This window comes from Somniosus microcephalus, chromosome 2, assembly GCF_052327205.1.
Source record: "Somniosus microcephalus isolate GS21.2 chromosome 2, FLI_Smic_1.0, whole genome shotgun sequence".
NCBI classification, from domain to species: Eukaryota; Metazoa; Chordata; class Chondrichthyes; order Squaliformes; family Somniosidae; genus Somniosus; species Somniosus microcephalus.
The window spans coordinates 46,528,796-46,551,504 of NC_140988.1; the positions used below are offsets into that span (position 1 = coordinate 46,528,796).

At 46.8% G+C, this 22,709-nt stretch overlaps 1 protein-coding gene across 1 annotated transcript in view; it reads right to left on the reverse strand.

Annotated features, from left to right (window-relative positions):
- The window catches only part of plk4 (polo-like kinase 4 (Drosophila)), a 65,754-nt gene extending 58,815 nt beyond the window's left edge, over positions 1 to 6,939 (reverse strand). Inside the window, exon 1 of the mRNA XM_086009389.1 lies at positions 6,737 to 6,939. Within this exon, the coding sequence (XP_085865515.1) occupies positions 6,737 to 6,769 (33 nt within the window). The 5' untranslated portion in view covers positions 6,770 to 6,939. The remainder of the gene's footprint in view (positions 1 to 6,736) is intronic.
- Between the last annotated feature and the right edge of the window lie 15,770 nt (positions 6,940 to 22,709).

Genomic DNA, 22,709 nt, shown 5'->3' on the forward strand with positions numbered 1-22,709 from the left:
AATATTTAATTGGAGGAAGGCAAATTTCAGTGGGTTGAGAACAGATCTGGCCCGGGTAAACTGGAATCAAAGATTGGCAGGCTAAATTGTAATCGAACAAATCGGCTGTCTTTAAAGAGGAGATGGTTCGGGTACAGTCAAGTTACATTCCCATGATGGGGAAAGGTAAGGCAACCAAAGTCAGAGCTCCCTGGATGACGAAGGAGATAGAAAGTAAGATGAAGCAGAAAAAAGGGGCGCATGACAGATTGGCAGACAGGAAGCAAAGAGTTGGAATAAACGGGTCTTTTTCCGAGTGGCAGGCAGTGACTAGTGGGGTACCACAGGAATCGGTGCTAGGACCCCAGCTATTCACAATATAAATGATCTAGACGAGGGAACTAGATGTAATATCTCCAAGTTTGCAGACGACACAAAGCTGGGTGGGCGTGTGTGCGGTGAGGAGGATGCAGAGAAACTCCAGTATGATTTGGACAGGTTGGGTGATTATACTGCATCTGCCCAATGTGGATAAATGCGAGGTTATCCACTTTGGTGGCAAAAACAGGAAGACAGATTATCTGAACGGCAATAGATTGGGAAAAGGGGAAGTGCAACGAGACCTGGGTGTCCTTGAGCACCAGTCGCTGAAGGTAAGCATGCAGGTGCAGCAGACGGTTAAGAAGGCAAATGGTATGTTGGCCTTCATAGCAAGAGGATTCGAGTGCAGGAGCAAGGATGTCTTGCTGCAGGTGTACAGGGCCTTGGTGAGACCACACCTTGAGTATGGTGTGTAGTTTTGGTCGCCTTATCTGAGGAAGGATGTTCTTGCCTTGGAGGGAGTGCAGCAAAGATTCACCAGACTGATACCTGGGATGGCAGGAATGACGTATGAAGAGAGATTGGGTCGATTAGGCTTATATTCGCTAGAGTTTAGAAGAATGAGAGGGGATCTCATTGAAACTTATAAAATTCTAACAGGACTAGACAGACTAGATGCAGGAAGGATGTTCCCGATGGCAGGGGAGTCCAGAACCAGGGGTCACAGTCTAAGGATAAAGGGTAAGCCATTTAGGACAGAGATGAGGAGGAATTTCTTCACCCAGAGAGTGGTGAACCTGTGGAATTCTCTACAACAGAAGGCAGTTGAGGCCAACTTATTAAAGATATTCAAGGAGTTAGATATATTTCTAAAGGCTAAAGGGATCAAGGGATATGGGGAGAAGGCAGGGACAGGGTACTGAATTTGGATGATCAGCCATGATCTCATTAAATGGCAGAACAGGCTCGAGGGGCCAAATGGCCTACTCCTATCTTCTATGTTTCTATGTCCGGTTGAGAATATAAATGAGAACTAGGCTGACTATAGAAAGTTCAGAGCGGAAGTGAAAAAGGAAATAAGATGGGCAAAGGCAGCGTATGAGAATAAGATTGGCAGCTAACATAAAAAGGAATCCAAAAGTCTTCTACAGGCTTATAAATAGTAAATGGGTAGTAAGGAGGGGTGGGGCCAATCAGGGACCAAAATGGAACATGGCAGCAGAGGGCATGGCTGAGGTACTAAATGAGTACTTTGCATCTGTCTTTACCAAAGAAGATGCTGCCAAATTCATAGTGAAAGAGGTAGTTAAGATACTGGATGGGATAAAAATTGATAAAAAAGGAGGTACTAGAAAGGCTGGCTGTACTTAAAATATATAATTCACAAGGACCTGATGGGATGCATCCTACGATGCTGAGGGAAGTAAAGGTGGAAATTGTAGAGGTACCGGCCATAATCTTTCAATCCTCCTTAGATACAGGGGTGGTGCCAGAGGACTGGAGAATTGCAAAAGAGTACACCCTTGTTCAAAAAAGGGTATAAAGATAAACCCTGCAACTACAAGCCAGTCAGTTTAACTTTGGTAATAGGGAAGCTTTTAGAAACGATAATCAGAGACAAAATGAACAGTCACTTGGACAAGTACGGATTAATTGAGGAAAGCCAGCACGGATTTGTTAAAGGCAAATAGTGTTTAATGAGCTTAATTGAGTGTTTTGATGAGGTAACAGAGAGACTTGATGAGGGCAATGCGGTTGATGTATATATGTACAGGTAGACTACCCTTTATCCGAACTTCCGAAAACCGAAACCCTCTAAAAACCGAAGGTTTTTTTTGGTCAGCGTAAGTCGTGCGCACGACATGACCAGAGTGGCGCACGACCCCCCGCCGACCCCGACCGACTTACGCTGAGCAGAGGGTCAGCGTAAGTCGTGCGCACGACCCCCCGCGGAACCACCTGACTCTCTTCCAAAGGCTCGAAAGCAACGAGAGCTCTGAGCCCGCGGCGGTGCCAGCCCCTGTTCCGACCGAGCACGACGACCTGTTGGTGGAAATGCGGAACTTCATTGCATTCCAGGCTAGCAGCGACTGACAAGCCATGACTGCGGACCCCCCCCCCCCCTGCGGACCCCCCCGCGGAACCCCGCCGACCCACCTTCCGAAATCCGAAATTTTCCAAAAACCGAAACACGGCTGGTCCCGAGGTTTTCGGATAAAGGATAGTCTACCTGTACTTCCAAAAGGCGTTTGATAAAGTGCCACATAATAGGCTTGCCAGCAAAGTTGAAGCCCATGGAATAAAAGGGACAGTGGCAGCATGGATACAAAATTGGCTACGCGACAGGAAACAGAGTAGCGGTGAACAGTTGTTTATCGGACTGGACGAAGGTACAGGAAACTTTGCTATCCGGCACCAACGGGACCGAGCTGTTGCCATCCCATCAAAACTGCCGGACAAACCAGCACTAACGTTGAAACATACGGAGATTTTGAGCTCCGTATCTGGCAACAAACACTGTTGCTTAGCAACAGCTTCTAAACAGTCGGCCGTACCTTGCAAGCGTCTCTGTAGCTTAGCAACAGCTTCAGTGAGACCTTGCAGAGCCTGACTGGTGGAAAAAAAAGCAACGAAAAGAAAAAAAACCTAACGAAACGGCTCCTGATTTTTGCCGGTGGCACGAGCATTCCGGACAGTTAACCTCCGGATAAACCAAAGTTTCCTGTACAGTGGTGTTCCCCAGGGATCGGTACTCGGACCACTGCTTTTCTTGATATATATTAAGGACTTGGACCTGGGTGTACAGGGCACAATTTCAAAATTAGCAGATGACACAAAACTTGGAAGTCTAGTGAACAGTGAGGAGGATAGTGATAGACTTCAAGAGGACACAGACAGGCTGGTGGAATGGGCGGACACGTGGCAGATGAAAAGTGCGAAGTGATACATTTTGGTAGGAAGAACAAAGAGAGGCAATATAAACTAAAGGGTACAATTCTAAAGGGGGTGCATGAACAGAGACACCTGGAGGTATATGTGCACAAATTGTTGAAGGTGGCAGGGCAGGTTGAGAAAGCGATTAAAAAAGCATACGGGATCCTGGGCTTCATAAATAGAGGCATTGAGTACAAAAGCAAGGAAATGATGATGAACCTTTATAAAACACTGGTTTGGCCTCAACTGGAGTATTGTGTTCAATTCTGGGCACCGCACTTTAAGAAGGATGTGAAGGCCTTTGAGAGGGTGCAGAAAAGATTTACAAGAATGGTTCCAGGGATGAGAGACTTCAGTTATATGGAGCTAGGGTTGTTCTCCTTACAGCAGAGAAGGTTGAAAGGAGATTTGAGAGGTGTTCAAAATCATGGAGGGGTCCAGACAGAGTAGATAGAGAAACTGTTCTCATTGGCGGAAGGGTCAAGAACCAGAGGACACAGATCAAATCAAATCAACTTTTATTGTCATTGTTAGTGCACAAGTGCAGTACAACGAAATGTAGGCTTGCGGCTCCCGAGAGTGTACAATTTGGATTAGGACACTTAAACATTTCAACATACATTTGTACATATATATTAGCATAAATATGACCATAATAAAGTGCATCGGCAGATGTGCAGGCTTTAGTGTTTATTTGTGGAGTTCAGTAGGATGACAGCCCTGGGAAAAGCTGTTCCTAAATCTGGTCGTACGGGTGCGAATGCATCTGTAGCGTCTTCCAGATGGTAGGAGGGCGAACAGACTGTGGCTGGGGTGGGTAGGGTCTTTGATGATGGACCGTGCCCTCCGTAGGCAGCGTTTCTGATATATATGTTCTATGGTCGGTAGCCGGGTGCCGGTAATGCGTTGGGCAGTTTTGACTACCCGCTGCAGGGCTTTCCGGTCATGGGAGCTACAGCTGCCGTACCATACCATGATACAGTTTGTCAGGATGCTCTCTATAGTGCAGCGGTAGAAGTTAGAGAGGATCAGGGGTGACAGATTACATCCCTTCAGCCTCCTCAAGAAATATAGGCGCTGCTGGGCCTTCTTCACCAGAGAGGTGGTGTTGAGGGACCAGGAGAGGTCTTCCGTGATGTGGACTCCGAGGAACTTAAAGCTGGCCACCCTTTCCACCTCCGCCCCATTGATGTGGATGGGGGTGTGACTTCCGCCTTTGGACGGTGATTGCCAAAAGAACCAAAGGCGACATGAGGAAAAACTTTTTTTTCTTTTACGCAGCGAGTGGTTAGGATCTCTAATGCACTGCCTGAAAGAATGGTGGAGGCAGATTCAATTGTGACTTTCAAAAGGGAATTGAATAAGTTCCTGAAGGAAAAATATTTGCAGAGCTACGGGGAAAGGGCGGGGGAGTTTGACGAGCTGAAATGCTTTTGTAGAGAGCCATTATGGGCTCAATGGGCCGAATGGCCTCCTTCTGTGCTGTAACCATTCTATGATTCTGTTGTCGGGCACACAGCCTTTGCTGTCTCCAGTGTGTTCAGCCGCTTCTTGATATCGCGTGGAGTGAATCGAATTGGTTTGAGACTGGCTTCTGTGATGGTGGGGACCTCAGGAGTAGGCCAAGATGGATCATCCACTTGGCACTTCTGGCTGAAGATGGTTGGAAAAGCTTCAGCCTTGTCTTTTGCACTCACGTGCTGGGCTCCGCCATCATTGAGGAAGGGATGTTCATGGAGCCTCCTTCTTCTGTTAGTTGTTTAATTGTCCACCACCATTTATGACTGGATGTGGCAGGACTGCAGAGCTTTGATCTGATCTGTTGGGCTCATTAATTGATACTGGAGATATAGTCCTGTCTTTGAGGGTTAGGATTCCTCCCACTCACCTCCAGATAACTATACAAGAGGTAGGGTTGTCCAGGCTGGAGAACCTGTGAGAAACTTGTTAGTGCTTCATGCTGGCAGACTATGGAGTTTTATCAGCATACAGTAATGCATTTATTTTGGTACTGTACTAGCAAGCAAGAGGTCTTCAGTTCAAATCACACTATTAATTCAATAAGTGTGGTGAGCAATTTGTGGGCTGGCACTGGACCGGTGGGGGGGGGGGGGGGGGGGGAAATGACCCAGAAAGCTGCTGGATTGTCATAAAAGCCCAACTGGTTCACTAATGTCCTTTAAGAATGTAACCAGACATTTACCCAGTCTAAGCTACGTATTAACTCAGTCCACACTACCTGGCTGACTCTTGCCTCAAGTGTCATAACAAGGCATTCAGATGTAAAAAAATCACTTAAAATCTCAAGGCGACTCAGGATGGAGTGTTGTCAACTTTCATACAAGCAAAGTGGGGTATATTCCTCACAGCAAAATAGAATGGCTACACTGAGCAAACAGACACAATGTGTGGATCTATCTAATCGTAGCCAGAGAATCACCTTCTCTTCCTGCTCCCACATAGTTACCTCTGGTGTCCCCCAAGGATCTACCCTTGGCCCTCTCCTATTTCTTATCTACATGCTGTCCCTCGGCAACATCATCCAAAAACACAGTATCAGTTTCCATATGTAAGCTGACAACACCCAGCTCGCTCTATCTCATAACCACCTCTCTCGGCCCCTCCACTATCTCTAAATTGTCAGACTGCGTGTCCGACTGGATGAGCAGAAATTTCCTCCGACGAAATATTGGCAAGACCGAAGCCAGTCTTCGGTCCCTGCCGCAAACTCCGTTCCCTAGCTACCAACGCCATCCTTTTCCCTGGCAACTGTCAGAGGCTGAACACACTCTTGGCTGGCCTCCCACATTCTACCCAAGTAAACTTGAGGTCATCCAAAACTCTGCTGCCTGTGTCCTAATTCACACTAAGTCCTATTCACCCATCACCCTTGTGTTTGCTGACCTACATTGGCTCCTGGTTAAGCAACGCCTCAATTTTAAACCTCGCCCCTCCCTTTCTCTGTAATCTCCACCCGCCCAACACACACCTGCGTGCCTCCAATTCTGGCCTCTGGAGCATCCCTGATTTTAAATCGCTGCACCATTGGCGGCCGTGCCTTGAGCTGAGAGGCCCCAAGGTCTGGAATTCCCTCCCTAAACCTCTCCTTCCTCCTTTAAGATGCTCCTTACAACCTACCTCTTTGACCAAGCGTTTAGTCACCTGCCCTAATATCTCCTTATGTTAAAGGCGCTATATAAATACAAGTGGTTGTTGTTGAATTTCTCATTGGTTTGGTTTGGAGGCTTGGCTTCCAGGCGCATCAGACACCCCGCTGTGTTACAAAACAAACCTTTGGCGGCTTATCAGAGGCAAAACCATTGGTAATTTGCCACCTGGAACGTGTTGATAAAAACAAACTCACGACACCGCAGGCCCTGCCATCGACAACCGGTGAAGGGGACGGGGCCCCGCAGCAGCTGCCCCAGAGTTGGGCGGGATGCCACCGGCAGTAGTTCGAGCTACGACTCTTATCAATAACCAAAGTTAACACGGGCTCTACCTTTATCCTCTCGCCGATGCAGACGGTCGCCATGCCGTTGGCCACTCTGTCTCCGCCGCTGCCCCCCGCAGGGCGCGGGCTCAGTGCTCGGCCACGCGCCGCCTCGCTCCGATTATCTGGCGAACGCCGCCGCACAATTTCCCCATGTTTGAAAAATCCGCCGTTTACACCCAGAACGAGGCCTGGCTGACGTCACTGGCACCCAGGCCTAGGGAAGGAGAGGAGGGCGGGGACGGAGAAAAAAACAACTCACGAAAACGTAATAATTTCTGAAATAAGAAGTAACAGCACTATTAGGATATATTCAAATGTATTCACTTGAATTCGAACTTTTTTAAAGTATTTTTTGATTAAACGGTATCACGTGACTGCCATGCCGGCTACTGCGCATGTGTAGGTCTATTTGGATGACGGGAATGCTCGCAGTGTTTATCAGACGCTAAGAGGCAGCTGCGAAACGTAATCTTGTATCATTATCGTTGGCTTGTGGCTTGTTTGGTGGTGGTGGGAGAGTAATTGCCGTAGGAGGAGAATAAGAGAACTGTAACTTCTTTGTATTTGAAGCTTACTAAAGCAGAAGGGTTTGCAGTTGAGTTAAAAGTGTTGTTTCTGCTGCTTATGGATGAAAACGACTTGCATTTATATAGCGCCTTTAATGTAGTAAAACGTCGCGAGGCGCTTCACAGAAGTGTTATACAACAACATTTGACGCTGTGCCACATAAGGAGAAATTAGGGCAGATGAAAGAGGTAGATTTTAAGGAGTGTCTTAAAGGTGGAAAGAGAGGTTTAGGGAAGGAATTTCAGAGCTTGGGGCCTTGGCAGCTGAAGGCATAGCTGCCAATGGTGAGTAATTAAAATCGGGGATGCTTAAGGAGCCAGAATTGCAGGAGCACAGATATCTTGGGTGGAGGTGGGGTGGTTGTTGAGCTGGAGGAGATTACAGAGATAAGGAGGGATTTGAAAACAAGGATGAGAATTTTCAAATTGAGGCATTGCTTAGCCGGGAGCCAATGTAGGTCAGCAAGCACAGGGGTGATGGGTGAAAGGGACTTGGTGTGAGTTAGGACACGGGCAGCCAAGTTTTGGATGAACTTGTTTACGTAGGGTAGAATGTGGGAGGCCAGCCAGGAGTGCATTGGAATAGTCAAGTTTAGAGGTAACAAAGGCATGGATGAGGGTTTCAGCAGCAGATGAGCTGAAGCGGGGGCGTAGTCGGGCTATGGTACAGAGGTGGAATTAGGCGGTCTTAGTTATGGTGTGGATATGTGGTCGGAAGCTCATGCCAGAGTCAAATGGCACCAAGGTTTCAAACAGTCTGGTTCAGCCTCAGACAGACGTTAGGGAGAGGGATGGCATCATGTCGTAGGTTAGAGAAGAGAGTTTGTGGCGGGGAATGAAGACAATGGCTTTGGTCTTCCCAATATTTAATTGTGGAGAAAATTTCTGCTCACCATTTCTGTTCGAACGTCGCCTGAAGCAGGGGTACTGTGAGCTGCTGGCAGAGCTGCTGTCTCTGCTTACTTGGGCTAATTTTCTCTTTCCCCCCCACCCAATTGTTTTTTTGGAAAAGTCATTCAAATTGTGGAAAAAGTATGTTTGTATGTGATGTTTTTTATTATGATACATGAATGATGAGAAATGCTATTTTCCTCCGTACCCCACCCTCATCAGCATGTTTGTGATTTTTATAATGTTTTTTAATTATATAAATAGTATAGTATGAGGACTACAGGTAAACCTGACTTTCTTTCATATATATAAAAAAACATAGATTACTGCGACAAGGAAATTCAGTTTGGGACATGATGCAAATAAAATTTAGAGACCAGTAGGTGGGGTAACTTTCCTGGCACAAAGGAAGATGGTTGTTTTTGGAGGCCAATCATCTCAACCCAGGACATAGCTGCTGGGTATTCTGGGGTGAGTAGCTCACCTGACTCCCCAAACCCCCTCCACCACCTATAAGGCACAAGTCAGGAGTGTGATGGAATACTCTCCGCTTGCCTGGCTGAGTGCTGCTGCAACAACACTCAAGCAGCTTGACACCTTCCAGGACAAAGCAGTCCACTTGATTGGCATCTCATCCACTAGCTTAAACACCCATCCCCTCCACCACTAGTGTACATAAGAAATAGGAGCAGGCCATTCGGCCCCTCGAGCCTGCTCCGCTATTTAATGAGATCATGGCTGATCCGATTTTGGCCTCAACTCCACTTTCATGCCTGCTCCCCATAACCCTTGACTCCCCTGGTGCTCAAAAATCTGTCTATTTCAGCCTTGAATATATTCAATGACTCCGCTTCCACAGCGCTCTAGGGTAAAGAATTCCAAAGATTCACGACCTTCTGAGAGAAGAAATGCCTCCTCATCTCTGTCTTAAATGGGTGACCCCTTAGTCTGAGACTATGCCCCCTCGTTCTAGATTCCCTGACCAAGGGGAAACATCCTCTCAGCACCTACCCTGTCAAGTCCCCTCAGAATCTTATGTTTCAATAAGATCACCTCTCATTCTTCTAAACTCCAATGAGTATAGGCCCAACCTTTCCTCATAAGACAACCCTTCCATCCCAGGAATCAACCTAGTGAACCTTCTCTGAACTGCTTCCTATGCAAGTATAGCCCTCCTTAAATAAGGGGACCAAAACTGTGCAGTACTCTAGGTGTGGTCTCACCAGTGCCCTATACAGTTGTAGCAAGACTTCCCTACTTTTATGCTTTATCCCCCTTGAAATAAAGGGCAACATTCCATTTGCCTTCCTAATTACTTGCTGCACTGCATGTTAACTATTTGTGTTTCATGTACCAGGACACCCAAATCCCTCTGTACTGCTGCATTCTGTAGTCTTTCTCCATTTAAATAATATTTTTCTTTTCTATTCTTCCTACCAAAGTGGATAACTTCACATTTTCCCACATTATACTCCATCTGCCAAATTCTTGCCACTCACAACCTATCTATATCCCATTGCAGACTCTTTATGTCCTCCTCACAACTTGCTTTCCCACCTATCTTTGTATCGTCTGCAAATTTGGCTACAATACATTCGCTTCCTTCATCCAAGTCATTAATATAGATTGAAAATAGTTGAGGCCCCAGCACGGATCCCTGTGGCACCCCACTAGTTACAGATTGTCATCCTGAAAATGACCCATATACTATGGCTGCCGTATATACTATTTACAGGATGTACTGCAGCCACTCGCCAGGGTTCATTTGGCAGTACCTCCCAAATCCACAACCTCCTCCACCTAGGACAAGGGCAGCAGGTGCATGGGAACAACATCACCTTCAATATCTCCTCCCAAGTCACACACTAGCCTGACTTGGATGTATATCATCATTCTTTCATCGTCACTGGGTGAGATTCCTGGAACTCCCTACCTAACAGTATTGTGTGTGTGAGCTTCTTCACCACGTGGACTACGGTGGTTCAAGAAAGTGGGCCACCTCCACTTTCTCAGGGTAATGGGTAATTAGGAATGGGCAACAAATGCCATGCCAGTGATGCAGACATTAAAAAAAGACAGCATGTGAATAAAAATGATATTGAAGTTTTGGAAATGCAATAATGGTACAAATTCTGACACTATAGGCGATACGATTTGGAGAACATAAGAAATAGGAGCAGGGCATTCGGCCCATCGAGCCTGCTCTGCCATTTAATAAGATCGCGGCTGATCCGAGTTTGGCCTCAACTCCACTTTCCTGCCTGTTCCCCATAACCCTTGACTCCCCTGCTGCTCAAAAATCTTGTCTATCTCAGCCTTGAATATATTCAATGACTCAGCTTCCACAGCTCTGGGGTAAAGAATTCCAAAGATTCACGACCCTCTGAGAGAAGAAATTCCTCCTCATCTCCGTCTTTAATGGGTGACCCCTTATTCAGAGACTATGCCCCCTCGTTCTAGATTCCCTTACGAGGGGAAACATCCTGTCCGCATCTACCCTGTCTCATCCCCTCAGAATCTTATATGTTTCAATAAGATCACCTCTCATTCTTCTAAACTCCAATGAGTATAGGCCCAATCTGCTCAAGACTTCCATTGCTGCGTTTGCGTCAGTCAGTTCTGCAGTTAGATTGTCTGATATTCTTGATTTGACTTGGAATGAGTGAAAGAAAGGCAATGAGCCATTTATTCTTGGGACCACTACAGTATCTAATTGTTTCTGAAATATCTTTGGAATATGTTACCTAGACTGAAGCATTACTGCTATATTACTTCATTTAGTGTTGACATTTATGTTCTTTGTTTTTTCTTGAAGAGCTGGTGATACTGTCCCGCCAGGGAAAGATCACAAGTGGTGATTTCTATTTTTATGTTTTGATATTAGGAATATTTTTACACTGTCATTTCCTGTTCCCATACTGTATAAAGCATTACTTGTGAGCCTTTAACTCAATTTTGCTGTGTTTATAAAAAAAAAAAAGGTTCTATAATTTTGGTGCTTCCTGTTGAATTATTTTTCTCAAGTTTACTGACTGGGATCTGGCTATTTGTGAACAAATAGAAACATTTCAAATCATCGAATTCTTTCTAATTGTGTTAAGAACATCAGACTTCAATCTCCTAAGAAATATAATTATGCATTCATAGTAGATGGCCTTTCATAGTAGACCCTGTCTAAGGTGTACATGATTTAAATATGATGTAGCAAAATGCTAGATTTGTTTTGACTTTGTGCACACCCATTGGGAGCACCTGAAACTAGAAGTGTGTGGCACACACTGCTAAACTTTAAAATGTTAGAACATAAGAAATAGGAGCTTGAATAGGCCACTTGGCCCCTCGAGCATGCTCCGCCATTCAATAAGATCACGGCTGATCTTAGGCTCAAAGCCACTTCCCTGCCCGCTCCCCATAACCCTTCACTCCCTTATCTTGCAAAAATCTGCCTATCTCCACCTTAAATGTATTTAATGACCCAGCCTCCACAGCTCTCTGGGGCAGAGATTTCCACAGATTTACAACCCTCTGAGAGAAGAAATTCCTCCTCATCTCCGTTCTAAAAGGGCGACCCTTTATTCTGAAACTATGCCCCCGAGTTCTAGAATTCCCCACGAGGGGAAACATCCTCTCTGCATCTACCTTGTCGAGCCCCCTCAGTATCATGTTTCAATAAGATCTCCTCTCATTCTTCTAAACTCCAATGAGTATAGGCCCAACCTGCTCAACCTTTCCTCATAAGTCAACCCCCTCATCTCTGGAATTAACCTAGTGAATCGCCTCTGAACTGCCTCCAATATAAGTATATTCTTCTTTAATAGATGCTTTCCCACCCATCTTTGTATCATCCGCAAACTTGGCTACATTACACTCGGCCCTTTCATCCAAGTCATTAATGTAGATTGTAAATAGTTGAGGCCCCAGCACCGATTCCTGTGGCAGCCCACTAGTTACCGTTTGCCAACCAGAAAATTACCCATTTATCCCGACTCTCTGCTTTCTGTTAGTTAGCCAATTCTCTATCCATGCTAATATATTACCCCCAACTCTGTGAGCTCTTATGCAGTAACCTTTTATGTGGCACCTTATCGAATGCCTTCTGGAAATCCAAATACACCACATCCACTGGCTCACCTTTGTCCACCCTGCTCGTTACATCTTCAAAGAACTCCAGCAAATTTGTTAAACATGATGCATAAAAACACAGCTTATATAGTCAGAGAATAATGTCTGATGTTAACAGGTAATCTTTCTAACTGCCATTTATCACACCTTGACAGAGGGATAATCACAACAATCAAAGGTGTAAATGGTGTCCAAATAGGTCAGTCAGGAAAACATTACATCAAAGAACAATGAGGTGGGGTCACAAGGGGTCAAATGTTGCAGATGCTGGGGTCTATGAAAAACAAAAAAACAGACAAAAAACATTTTTTTTGCTGGAAATCACAGCAGGTCCGGCCGCATCTGTGTGGAGAGAACAAGCCAACGATGACTCGAGTCTGGATGACCCTACGTCAGGTGGGGTTACATGTAGCGTGACATGAACCCAAGATCCTGGTTGAGGCCGTCCTCATGGGTGCGGAACTTGGCTATCAGTTTCTGCTCGACGATTTTGCGTTGTGTGTCTCGAAGGCCGCCTTGGAGAATGCTTACCCGAAGATCGGAGGCTAAATGTCTTTCACTGCTGAAGTGCTCCCCGACTGGGAGGGAACACTCCTGCCTGGCGATTGTTGCGCGGTGTCCGTTCATCCGTTGTCGCAGTGTCTGCATGGTCTCGCCGATGTACCATGCTCCGGGGCATCCTTTCCTGCAACGTATGAGGTAGACAACGTTGGCCGAGTCACATGAGTATGTACCATGTACCTGGTGGGTGGTGTCCTCACGTGTGATGATGGTATCTGTGTTGATGATCTGGCATGTCTTGCAGAGGTTGCTGTGGCAGGGTTGTGTGGTGTGGTCGCTGTTCTCCTGAAAGCTGGGTAATTTGCTGTGAACGATGGTCTGTTTGAGGTTAGGCGGCTGTTTGAAGGCGAGTAGTGGAGGCGTGGGGATGGCCTTAGCAAGGTGTTCATCATCATCGATGACATGTTGAAGGCTACAAAGAACATGGCGTAGTTTCTCTGCTCCGGGGAAGTACTGGACGACGAAGGGTACTCTGTTGGTTGTGTCCCGTGTTTGTCTTCTGAGGAGGTCTATGCGATTTTTTGCTGTGGCCCGTCGGAACTGTCGATCGACAAGTCGAGCGCCATATCCCGTTCTTACGAGGGCGTCTTTCAGCGTCTGTAGGTATCCATCGCGTTCCTCCTCGTCTGAGCAGATCCTGTGTATTCGCAGGGCTTGCCCATAGGGGTTGGCTTCTTTAACGTGGTTAGGGTGGAAGCTGGAGAAGTGGAGCATCCTGAGGTTGTCCGTGGGCTTGCGGTAGAGTGAAGTGCTGAGGTGTCCGTCTTTGATGGAGATTCGTGTGTCCAAGAATGAAACCAATTCTGAGGAGTAGTCCATGGTGAGTTTGATGATGGGATGGAACTTGTTGATGTTATCGTGTAGTCTTTTCAGTGATTCTTCGCCGTGGGTCCATAGGAAGAAAATGTCGTCGATGTATCTGGTGTATAGCGTTGGTTGGAGGTCCTGTGCAGCGAAGAAGTCTTGCTCGAACTTGTGCATGAAGATGTTGGCGTATTGGGGTGCGAATTTGGCCACCATGGCTGTTCCATGTGTTTGGGTAAAGAACTGGTTGTCGAAGGTGAAGACATTGTGGTCAAGGATGAAGCGGATGAGTTGTAGGATGGCGTCTGGAGATTGGCTGCTGTTGGTGTTGAGTACTGAGGCTGTCGCAGCGATGCCATCATCGTGGGGGATACTGGTGTAGAGTGCCGAGATGTCCATCGTGGCGAGGAGTGTTCCTGGTTCAACTGGTCCGTGGGTGCTGAGTTTCTGTAAGAAGTCTGTAGTGTCACGACAGAAGCTGGGGGTTCCCTGTACGATGGGTTTCAGGATGCCCTCGACGTATCCAGAGAGGTTCTCACACAGGGTTCCGTTGCCTGATACGATAGGACGTCCGGGTGTGTTGGCTTTGTGTATCTTTGGGAGGCAGTAGAAGTCTCTCATGTGGGGAGTACGTGGGATGAGAGCGCGTAGGATGCTTTGAAGGTCTGGATCGAAGGTCTTGATCAGTCTGTTGAGTTAGCGGGTGTGTTCTTTGGTCGGATCTGCGGGTAACTGTCTGTAGTGTTCCTGGTTGTCCAGTTGTCGGTATGCTTCTTTGCAATAATCCGTTCTGTTCTGTATGATGATGGCTCCTCCTTTGTCTCCTGGTTTGATGACGATGTTGCGGTTGGTCTTGAGAGCGTGGATGGCGTTGCGTTGTGCTCGGGTGACATTCTGGACTGTCTTGAGTGTGGCTGGTGAATCTGGCGTTGATGCATCTCCTGACAGCTTTAGCATACATGTCAAGCTTTGGGCAGCGACCCTCCGGAGGGGTCCAATTTGACTCTTTCTTCTTCGGTTGCTGCACTGCGGATCCCTCTGTCTGCTGGTCCGGATCATTGATTGTCTCATTGGGTTCGCTGCTGACATCTTGGGATTTGTGGAAGAATTCCTGGAGCCTCATTCTCCTGATTAATTCCTCTGTCTGCCGCGAGACCGATGGGGTCCATTTTGGTGGTGGGGCAGAAATTGAGCCCTCGGCTGAGAACTTCAATTTCGTCTGGTTGAAGGGTGTGGTCGGACAGGTTGACGATGGACTTCCCTGTGGTTTCAACCGTGGTACCGGGGGAGGCTTGGTTGCTGCTGCTGGTGATGCAGAGTTTCTCAATTTCCTGTTCTTGGTGTCAGGAGATGCATCAACGCCAGATTCATCAGCCGCACTCACAAGACAGTCCAGAATGTCACCCGAGCACAACGCAACACCATCCACGCTCTCAAGACCAACCGCAACATCGTCATCAAACCAGCAAAGGAGGAGCCATCGTCATACAGAACAGAACGGATTATTGCAAAGAAGCATACCGACAACTGGACAACCAGGAACACTACAGACAGTTACCCGCAGATCCGACCAAAGAACACACCCGCTAACTCAACAGACTGATCAAGACCTTCGATCCAGACCTTCAAAGCATCCTACGCGCTCTCATCCCACATACTCCCCACGTGAGAGACTTCTACTGCCTCCCAAAGATACACAAAGCCAACACACCCGGACGTCCTATCGTATCAGGCAACGGAACCCTGTGTGAGAACCTCTCTGGATACGTCGAGGGCATCCTGAAACCCATCGTACAGGGAACCCCCAGCTTCTGTCGTGACACTACAGACTTCTTACAGAAACTCAGCACCCACGGACCAGTTGAACCAGGAACACTCCTCTCCACGATGGACGTCTCGGCACTCTACACCAGTATCCCCCACGATGACGGCATTGCTGCGACAGCCTCAGTACTCAACACCAACAACAGCCAATCTCCAGACGCCATCCTACAACTCATCCGCTTCATCCTTGACCACAATGTCTTCACCTTCGACAACCAGTTCTTTACCCAAACACATGGAACAGCCATGGTGGCCAAATTCGCACCCCAATACGCCAACATTTTCATGCACAAGTTCAAGCAAGACTTATTCGCTGCACAGGACCTCCAACCAACGCTATACACCAGATACATCGACGACATTTTCTTCCTATGGACCCACGGCGAAGAATCACTGAAAAGACTACATGATAACATCAACAAGTTCCATCCCACCATCAAACTCACCATGGACTACTCCTCATAATCGGTTTCATTCTTGGACACACGAATCTCCATCAAAGACGGACACCTCAGCACTTCACTCTACCGCAAGCCCACGGACAACCTCAGGATGCTCCACTTCTCCAGCTTCCACCCTAACCACGTTAAAGAAGCCATCCCCTATGGACAAGCCCTGTGAATACATAGGATCTGCTCAGACGAGGAGGAACGCGATGGACACCTACAGACGCTGAAAGACGCCCTCGTAAGAACGGGATATGACGCTCGACTTGTCAATCGACCGTTCCGACGGGCCACAGCAAAAAATCACATAGACCTCCTCAGAAGACAAACATGGGACACAACCAACAGAGTACCCTTCGTCGTCCAGTACTTCCCTGGAGCGGAGAAACTACGCCATGTTCTTTGCAGCCTTCAACATGTCATCGATGATGATGAACACCTCGCTAAGGCCATCCCCACGCCTCCACTACTTGCCTTCAAACAGCCGCCTAACCTCAAACAGACCATCGTTCGCAGCAAATTACCCAGCTTTCAGGAGAACAGCGACCACGACACCACACAACCCTGCCACAGCAACCTCTGCAAGACATGCCAGATCATCAACACAGATACCATCATCACATGTGAGGACACCACCCACCAGGTACATGGTACATACTCGTGACTCGGCCAACGTTGTCTACCTCATACGTTGCAGGAAAGGATGTCCTGGAGCATGGTACATTGGCGAGACCATGCAGACACTGCGACAACGGATGAACGGACACCGCACAACAATCGCCAGGCAGGAGTGTTCCCTCCCAGTTGGGGAACACTTCAGCAGTCAAGGACATTCAGCCTCCGATCTTCGGGTAAGCATTCTCCAAGGCAGCCTTCGAGACACACGACAACGCAAAATCGTCGAGCAGAAACTGATAGCCAAGTTCTGCACCCATGAGGACGGCCTCAACCGGGATCTTGGGGTCATGTCACGCTACATGTAACCCCACCTGACGTAGGGTCATCCAGACTCGAGTCGTCGTTGGCTTGTTCTCTCCACACAGATGCGGCCGGACCTGCTGTGATTTCCAGCAAAAAAAAATGTTTTTTGTCTTTTTTTGTTTTTCATACAGACCCCAGCATCTGCAACATTTGACCCCTTGTGACCCCACCTCATTGTTCTTTGATGTAATGTTTTCCTGACTGACCTATTTGGACACCATTTACACCTTTTGATTGCTGTGATTATCCCTCTGCCGAGGTGTGATAAATGGCAGTTAGAAAGATTACCTGTAAACATCAGACATTATTCTCTGACTATATAAGCTGTGTTTTTATGCATCTCTCCACTTCACCTGACGAAGCAGCAGTGCTCCGAAAGCTTGTGATTTCAAATGAAGATGTTGGACTATAACCTGGTGTTGTGTGATTTCTTACATTTGTCCACCCCAGTCCAACACCGGCATCTCCACACCATATTTCCTTAGTGACAGTGATTGTCTTTAGTTCCCCTCTCCCTGTGGCCCCTTGATTATCCATTATTGGGATGTTGTTCGTGTCTTCTATCGTGAAGACAGATACAAAATATTTGTTCAGAGTCTCTGCCATTTCCCCGTTCCCCATTATTAATTCCCCAGTCTCATCTAAGGGACCAATGTTTACTTTAGCTACTCTCTTCCTTTTTATATCCCTACTGCCTGATGCATCAGTTGGGCTTGATATCATCAGCACCAGAAGGTTTGGACTGTAATTCATGTCAGTTAGAGAGCCAACTCCGTACTGGCCAGAATGTCCTGATCAATAAGATGGACTAGTCGCACACACCTATTTTTCACCATCTATTGCTTGCTGATCAGCATCAATGGAATACAGCCTAGCACCAACAGGAGCTGTAGTCCCGATAAAGAGAAAATATTCTTTGCCTTCCCTCCTCCCACCACGCGCCCCCCACCCCACAGTATACTGTCCACTGTTTTTGCCTCAATATAGCTGATATCAGAGAATGTGATGGTTTACATAAACAACATCAACGCAAATCAGCAAGCTGATCATTATTTTCAGAAAAGCTTCTGTTGGTTACTTCAGACAGTTTTTGAACTTTTGATGTCTGACACATTGTGGGCACTGCCATTGCAGGAGGATATTATGTTAATTTGTAACACTTAGCTATGGTGAAGAGAAGATGATGGTGGGGGGGGGAATAGCCTCTTCAATCAGCAAATGGAGGATCTACTTTGCAGCTACTAACACCAACAACAAATTCTTTATTGCAGACCTGATGGCTCAGCGAGTTCATCCAACGAGTAGCTGAAATACAGATGAAGTTCCGCGGTTCAGTCTCTGCTCTGTGCGGAGGCAGTGGTAGGAGTGCTGCAATTGCTCTCGGCATCCTGGGTTAAGATGGAGAGAATTGGCAAGACTTCACACTCCTAATTGTAAAGCAGCAACTCCTTCTGGAAGTGCATTTATATAGTCAGGCGAAGCCAGCTGATGCTTGTCAAGGCTCACACATGAATGATTGCCACTTGACCGGAGTCCTGGAGGGCATCTCTTGAACTATACCCTAGCAAAATTGGTGGGGGGGGGGGGGGCAAAAAATGCTACTTGCCTATGTTGTTGCCGATATAGTACTTGGGGAGTGAGCTGTCTGCTGTGGGGCAGGTTGTCTCATCTACAAGCCAAGATGGGGCAGCAGGGTTTTTGCTGAATCAGCAATGACTCTAGACTTTTTTGCAGCCCACAACAACCCAAAATGAGTCTCGTACTACGGATACCTTTTTCCAAGTGCCCTGCAGCCACCCAGCATGATTCTCTTTTTCTGCTGTACAGACCAGAAGTTACTTTTCAGTTCCCACTCTGTGCTGTGTTAGCTGATCTCAGCTGGGGCAAAGCAACATTTGACCTTAGTACCTTGGACTGGTTGATTGGAGGAGGAATCATTTAGGATTTCTGCTCTTCATTACTGCCAAGTGCTAGAAAGTGCATGTCAGGTAGGGACAGTAATGGCTCGGCTATTATGCTCCCCACTGGCAAGTAACACAAACATAGCAAAAGAGAGTGAGGTAAGACCATTAATCCTATTGTCATGTTTGGTGTATTTTTTTGACCATTTTTCCACAAAGGATTTGGAAATGAGTTACATTTAAGCAGTGTGTTTTAAATTAAAGTAGATTAACACAGGTTTAAAATTCTTACAGGTGTCAGCCTTGGCTCAGTGGTAACACTCTTGCCTCGGAGTCAGAAGGTCATGGGTTCAAGTTTCACTCCAGAGACTTGAGCACATAACCCACGCTGACACTTCAGTGCAATACTGAGGGAGTGCTGCACTGTCAGAGGCGCCGTCTTTCAGATACATTTGGGTGAATGTAAAAGACCCCATGACACTATTTGAAAAAGACTGAGGGGAAACATTGAGAGAGAGACCGAGGGGAAACATCGAGAGAGACCGAGGGAGCACTTTATTTATTTAATTTAATTAATTAATTAATTAATTTTTTAAATTATAAGTTGTGAGTTCCTCATGATGCTCTCCCAGAGCGGCCACCCTGTAGCCAGAGATTATTCTAGAAGCTTGGGTAGAAATATCAATGTAATTACTGTAGAAATTACTTTTTTTACATTATTGCTTGTTCATTTTATGTGCTGTCTTTTTTTATGTCTTTATTTTATGTCTGCTTTATTTATATTTAAAGTATGTATGCGTGTATATGTCGGTATGTGTTTTTTTGTGATGGCGCCGATGAAGATGGCTGCCGTCCTTGCGAGCTCCGTGCGTACCAGGCAGCGAAGTGTTCTTGCTGCTTGGTGCTCTCGGCTCGTCAAGAAAAAAGCATTTCACTGACTAGATTTCACTTCTTGTATTTAGTTATGTGACAAATAAAATAGAAATGAAATGAAAAAGAGCAGGGGTGTTCTCACCGGTGTCTTGGCCAATATTCATCCCTCAACCAACATCACTGAAAACAGATGATCAGATCATTATTTCATTGCTGTTTGTGGGACCTTGCTGTGCACAAATGGAGCGCCGTGTTTCCGTACATTACAAGTGACTATACTTCAAAAGTACTTCATTCACTCTGAAGCACTTCAGGACATCCTGTGGTAGTGAAAGGTGCCAAATAAATGAGAGTTTTTTCTAACCTTAAATGTATCTATAAAACTAAGTCTTGCACATTGAGCCTTGCACATTAAATATCACACTGTAAATATGTATGCAGAACATACTTTTTTTGAATTGCTCAAATAGCCATTGTCTGTTAAGTTATCCATACTAATTAGCTGAACTTTGTCACCTTTCAGTTTGTTACTGGTGCAATGATGATTGTGTCTGCAGATTGGTGGTGTAAGTGTTCAGCTGAAGCCCCATAGTGTGACTGACTGGCACAATAACATGAGCCTAGGCGCGATAACATCCCAATTTCCTTTCCCCTTCCTTTCATTTCTGGCCTCCCTTTAAAGTGCTACCCTGAAAATGTGGGTCTCTTGGGGGCATCGCTGAGAGGTTCTGGGACTGCCTTAGTGGAAAACACATCTGTCCTTAACGTCCCTGAAAGTCTCAGTGAATGGCAGCCCTCACTTCAACTTATCAGCTACTTCATCCACCGCTCCTCTCGCATACCTGTCCTCTACCTGCTCTGAGGTCAGATTGCAACAACAACAACTTCTATTTATATAGCACCTTTAACATAGTAAAATTCCCAAGGCGCTTCAAAGGAGTATTATAAGACAAAAAATTTGACACCGAGCCACATAAGGAGATATTGCAGCAGATGACCAAAAGCTTTGTCAAAAGGTTGGTTTTAAGGAGCATCTTAAAGGAGGAAAGAGAGGTTTAGGCAGGGCATTCCAGAACTTGGGGCTTAGGCAACAGAATGCACGGCCAGCAATGGTTGAGTGATTATCAGAGATGCTCAAGAGGCGCGCAGACATCTCAGGGTGAGGGTGGGGGGATGATGTGGGGCTGGAGTAGATTACAGATTGGGGGTGTGGGGAGGGGAGGGAGAGGACATGGAGAGATTTGAAAACAAGGATGAGAATTTTGAACTCGAGGCGCTGCTTAACCGGGAGCCAATGTAGGTCAGCGAGCACAGGTGTGATGGGTGAACGGGACTTGGTGCAAGTTAGGACATGGACACCCGAGTTCTGGATGACTTCAAGTTTATGTAGGGTAGAACGTGGGAGTCCCGCCAGGAGTGCGTTGGAATAGTCAAGTTTAGAGGTAACAAATGCATGGATGAGGGTTTCAGCAGTGGATGAGCTGAGGCAAGGGCGGAGACGGGCAATGTTACGGAGGTGGAAATAGGCGGCCTTATTTATGTCGCGGCTAAGTGGTCGGAAGCTCATTTCAGGGTCAAATATGACACCAAGGTTGTGAACAGTGTAGTTCAGCCTCAGAGAGATGTTAGGGAGAGGGATGGAGTCAGTGGCTAGGGAGCGGAGTTTGTGGTGGGGACCAAAAACAATGGCTTTGGTCTTCCCAACACTTGCTGGCAGTCACTTGTTATCAATGAGCAGAAGAAACGGGGCTTGTGTAGGCAGTGATCCTGCTTGCTGGGAGGGTGTAGAGTTTGTGTTGAGAAGACATGCTCTGAGTCAAGGGCGAGGGGACGGCAGAGAACTATGAGGAAAAAACAGCTGCAGCATCCCACATGAGCTTGCAGTACCCGTTCATGGCGTCACATATTTGAAGGGGTCCACAAGTCCATTGCTGGGTTGGCCTGGCATGGAGAGTTTTCAGAGTCAAAGCGAGATGGGAGTCCACTGAATGTGGAGATCTCACTCCCCCAGCAGACAAGAGAGTTTTGTAGGAGTTTTTACAGGTCCTGTTGATGGTGTGCCATGTGTGAGTCCAGGTTCACAATGGTTGTCACAAATTGGTGGCATGCAGTGCTCTATGGAGTGTGGCCTGGCGTGACAGATTGCTAGTCCTCACAGCTACCTCATGCAACTGCTTGTCCATTTAGTCAGCCATAAACCAGGGAAGCAGATGCTGTACTCCCTTTACCTACATGCTGAAACTTATCCCTTTTCAGGGTGCACACAGATGTTTAGCATCATAGGTCTCCAGAACATTGCAGATGCTGCTGGAAGCATAACTCACCTCCACATGTTCACAAGGGGATGTCTGTAGACACTTGGGTGGAAACACATTGCAAATTAGTCTGTACCATGTGTGAAGCCATGTGCACAACCAGAGGCAAAGGACAACCAAGGGCGGAGCAAAGGCCAGCATCAGGCCCCTCAGCAGACAAAGGAGGAAACGAGATCTGCAACTCCTGGACAGATACACTGGAGAGCTTGTGGGGGATGGAGAAGAGCTGCCAGTTTCAGGATGGTAATGGGATTATGGAGTGTATACAGATCTGTGTTTCTAATGTCAGCTGATATTTGGATGATGGGAAAGGCTTGCTACTATTGCTCAGTCACCTATCATGATACACAAGTCAATTGATGGCATTTTACATTGCTCATAGTTGGAGAAAGATGCATCTGACAAGCAGCCTGGTGCCTCCAGAAGGCCCCTCCCTGTAACTAATCCACCTGTTGTGTCATGGCATTTTGTTTACTCAAGCGACAGCACAGAAACAACCACCCAGGGTGGCGATATTACTGATAGAGTGGGTATTACTGGGTGGATTGCTCCCTGGCGGTGACATAAGCAATAGGCCTCAGCTGAGATTTCAAGACCAAGATCTCAGGCCCAGTCTGTTAAAGATGAATAATTCAGGAGCATAGGTCTCGCGTGCAGGCAGTGGAGACAGATTATGCTCATATGCTGCTGATGAT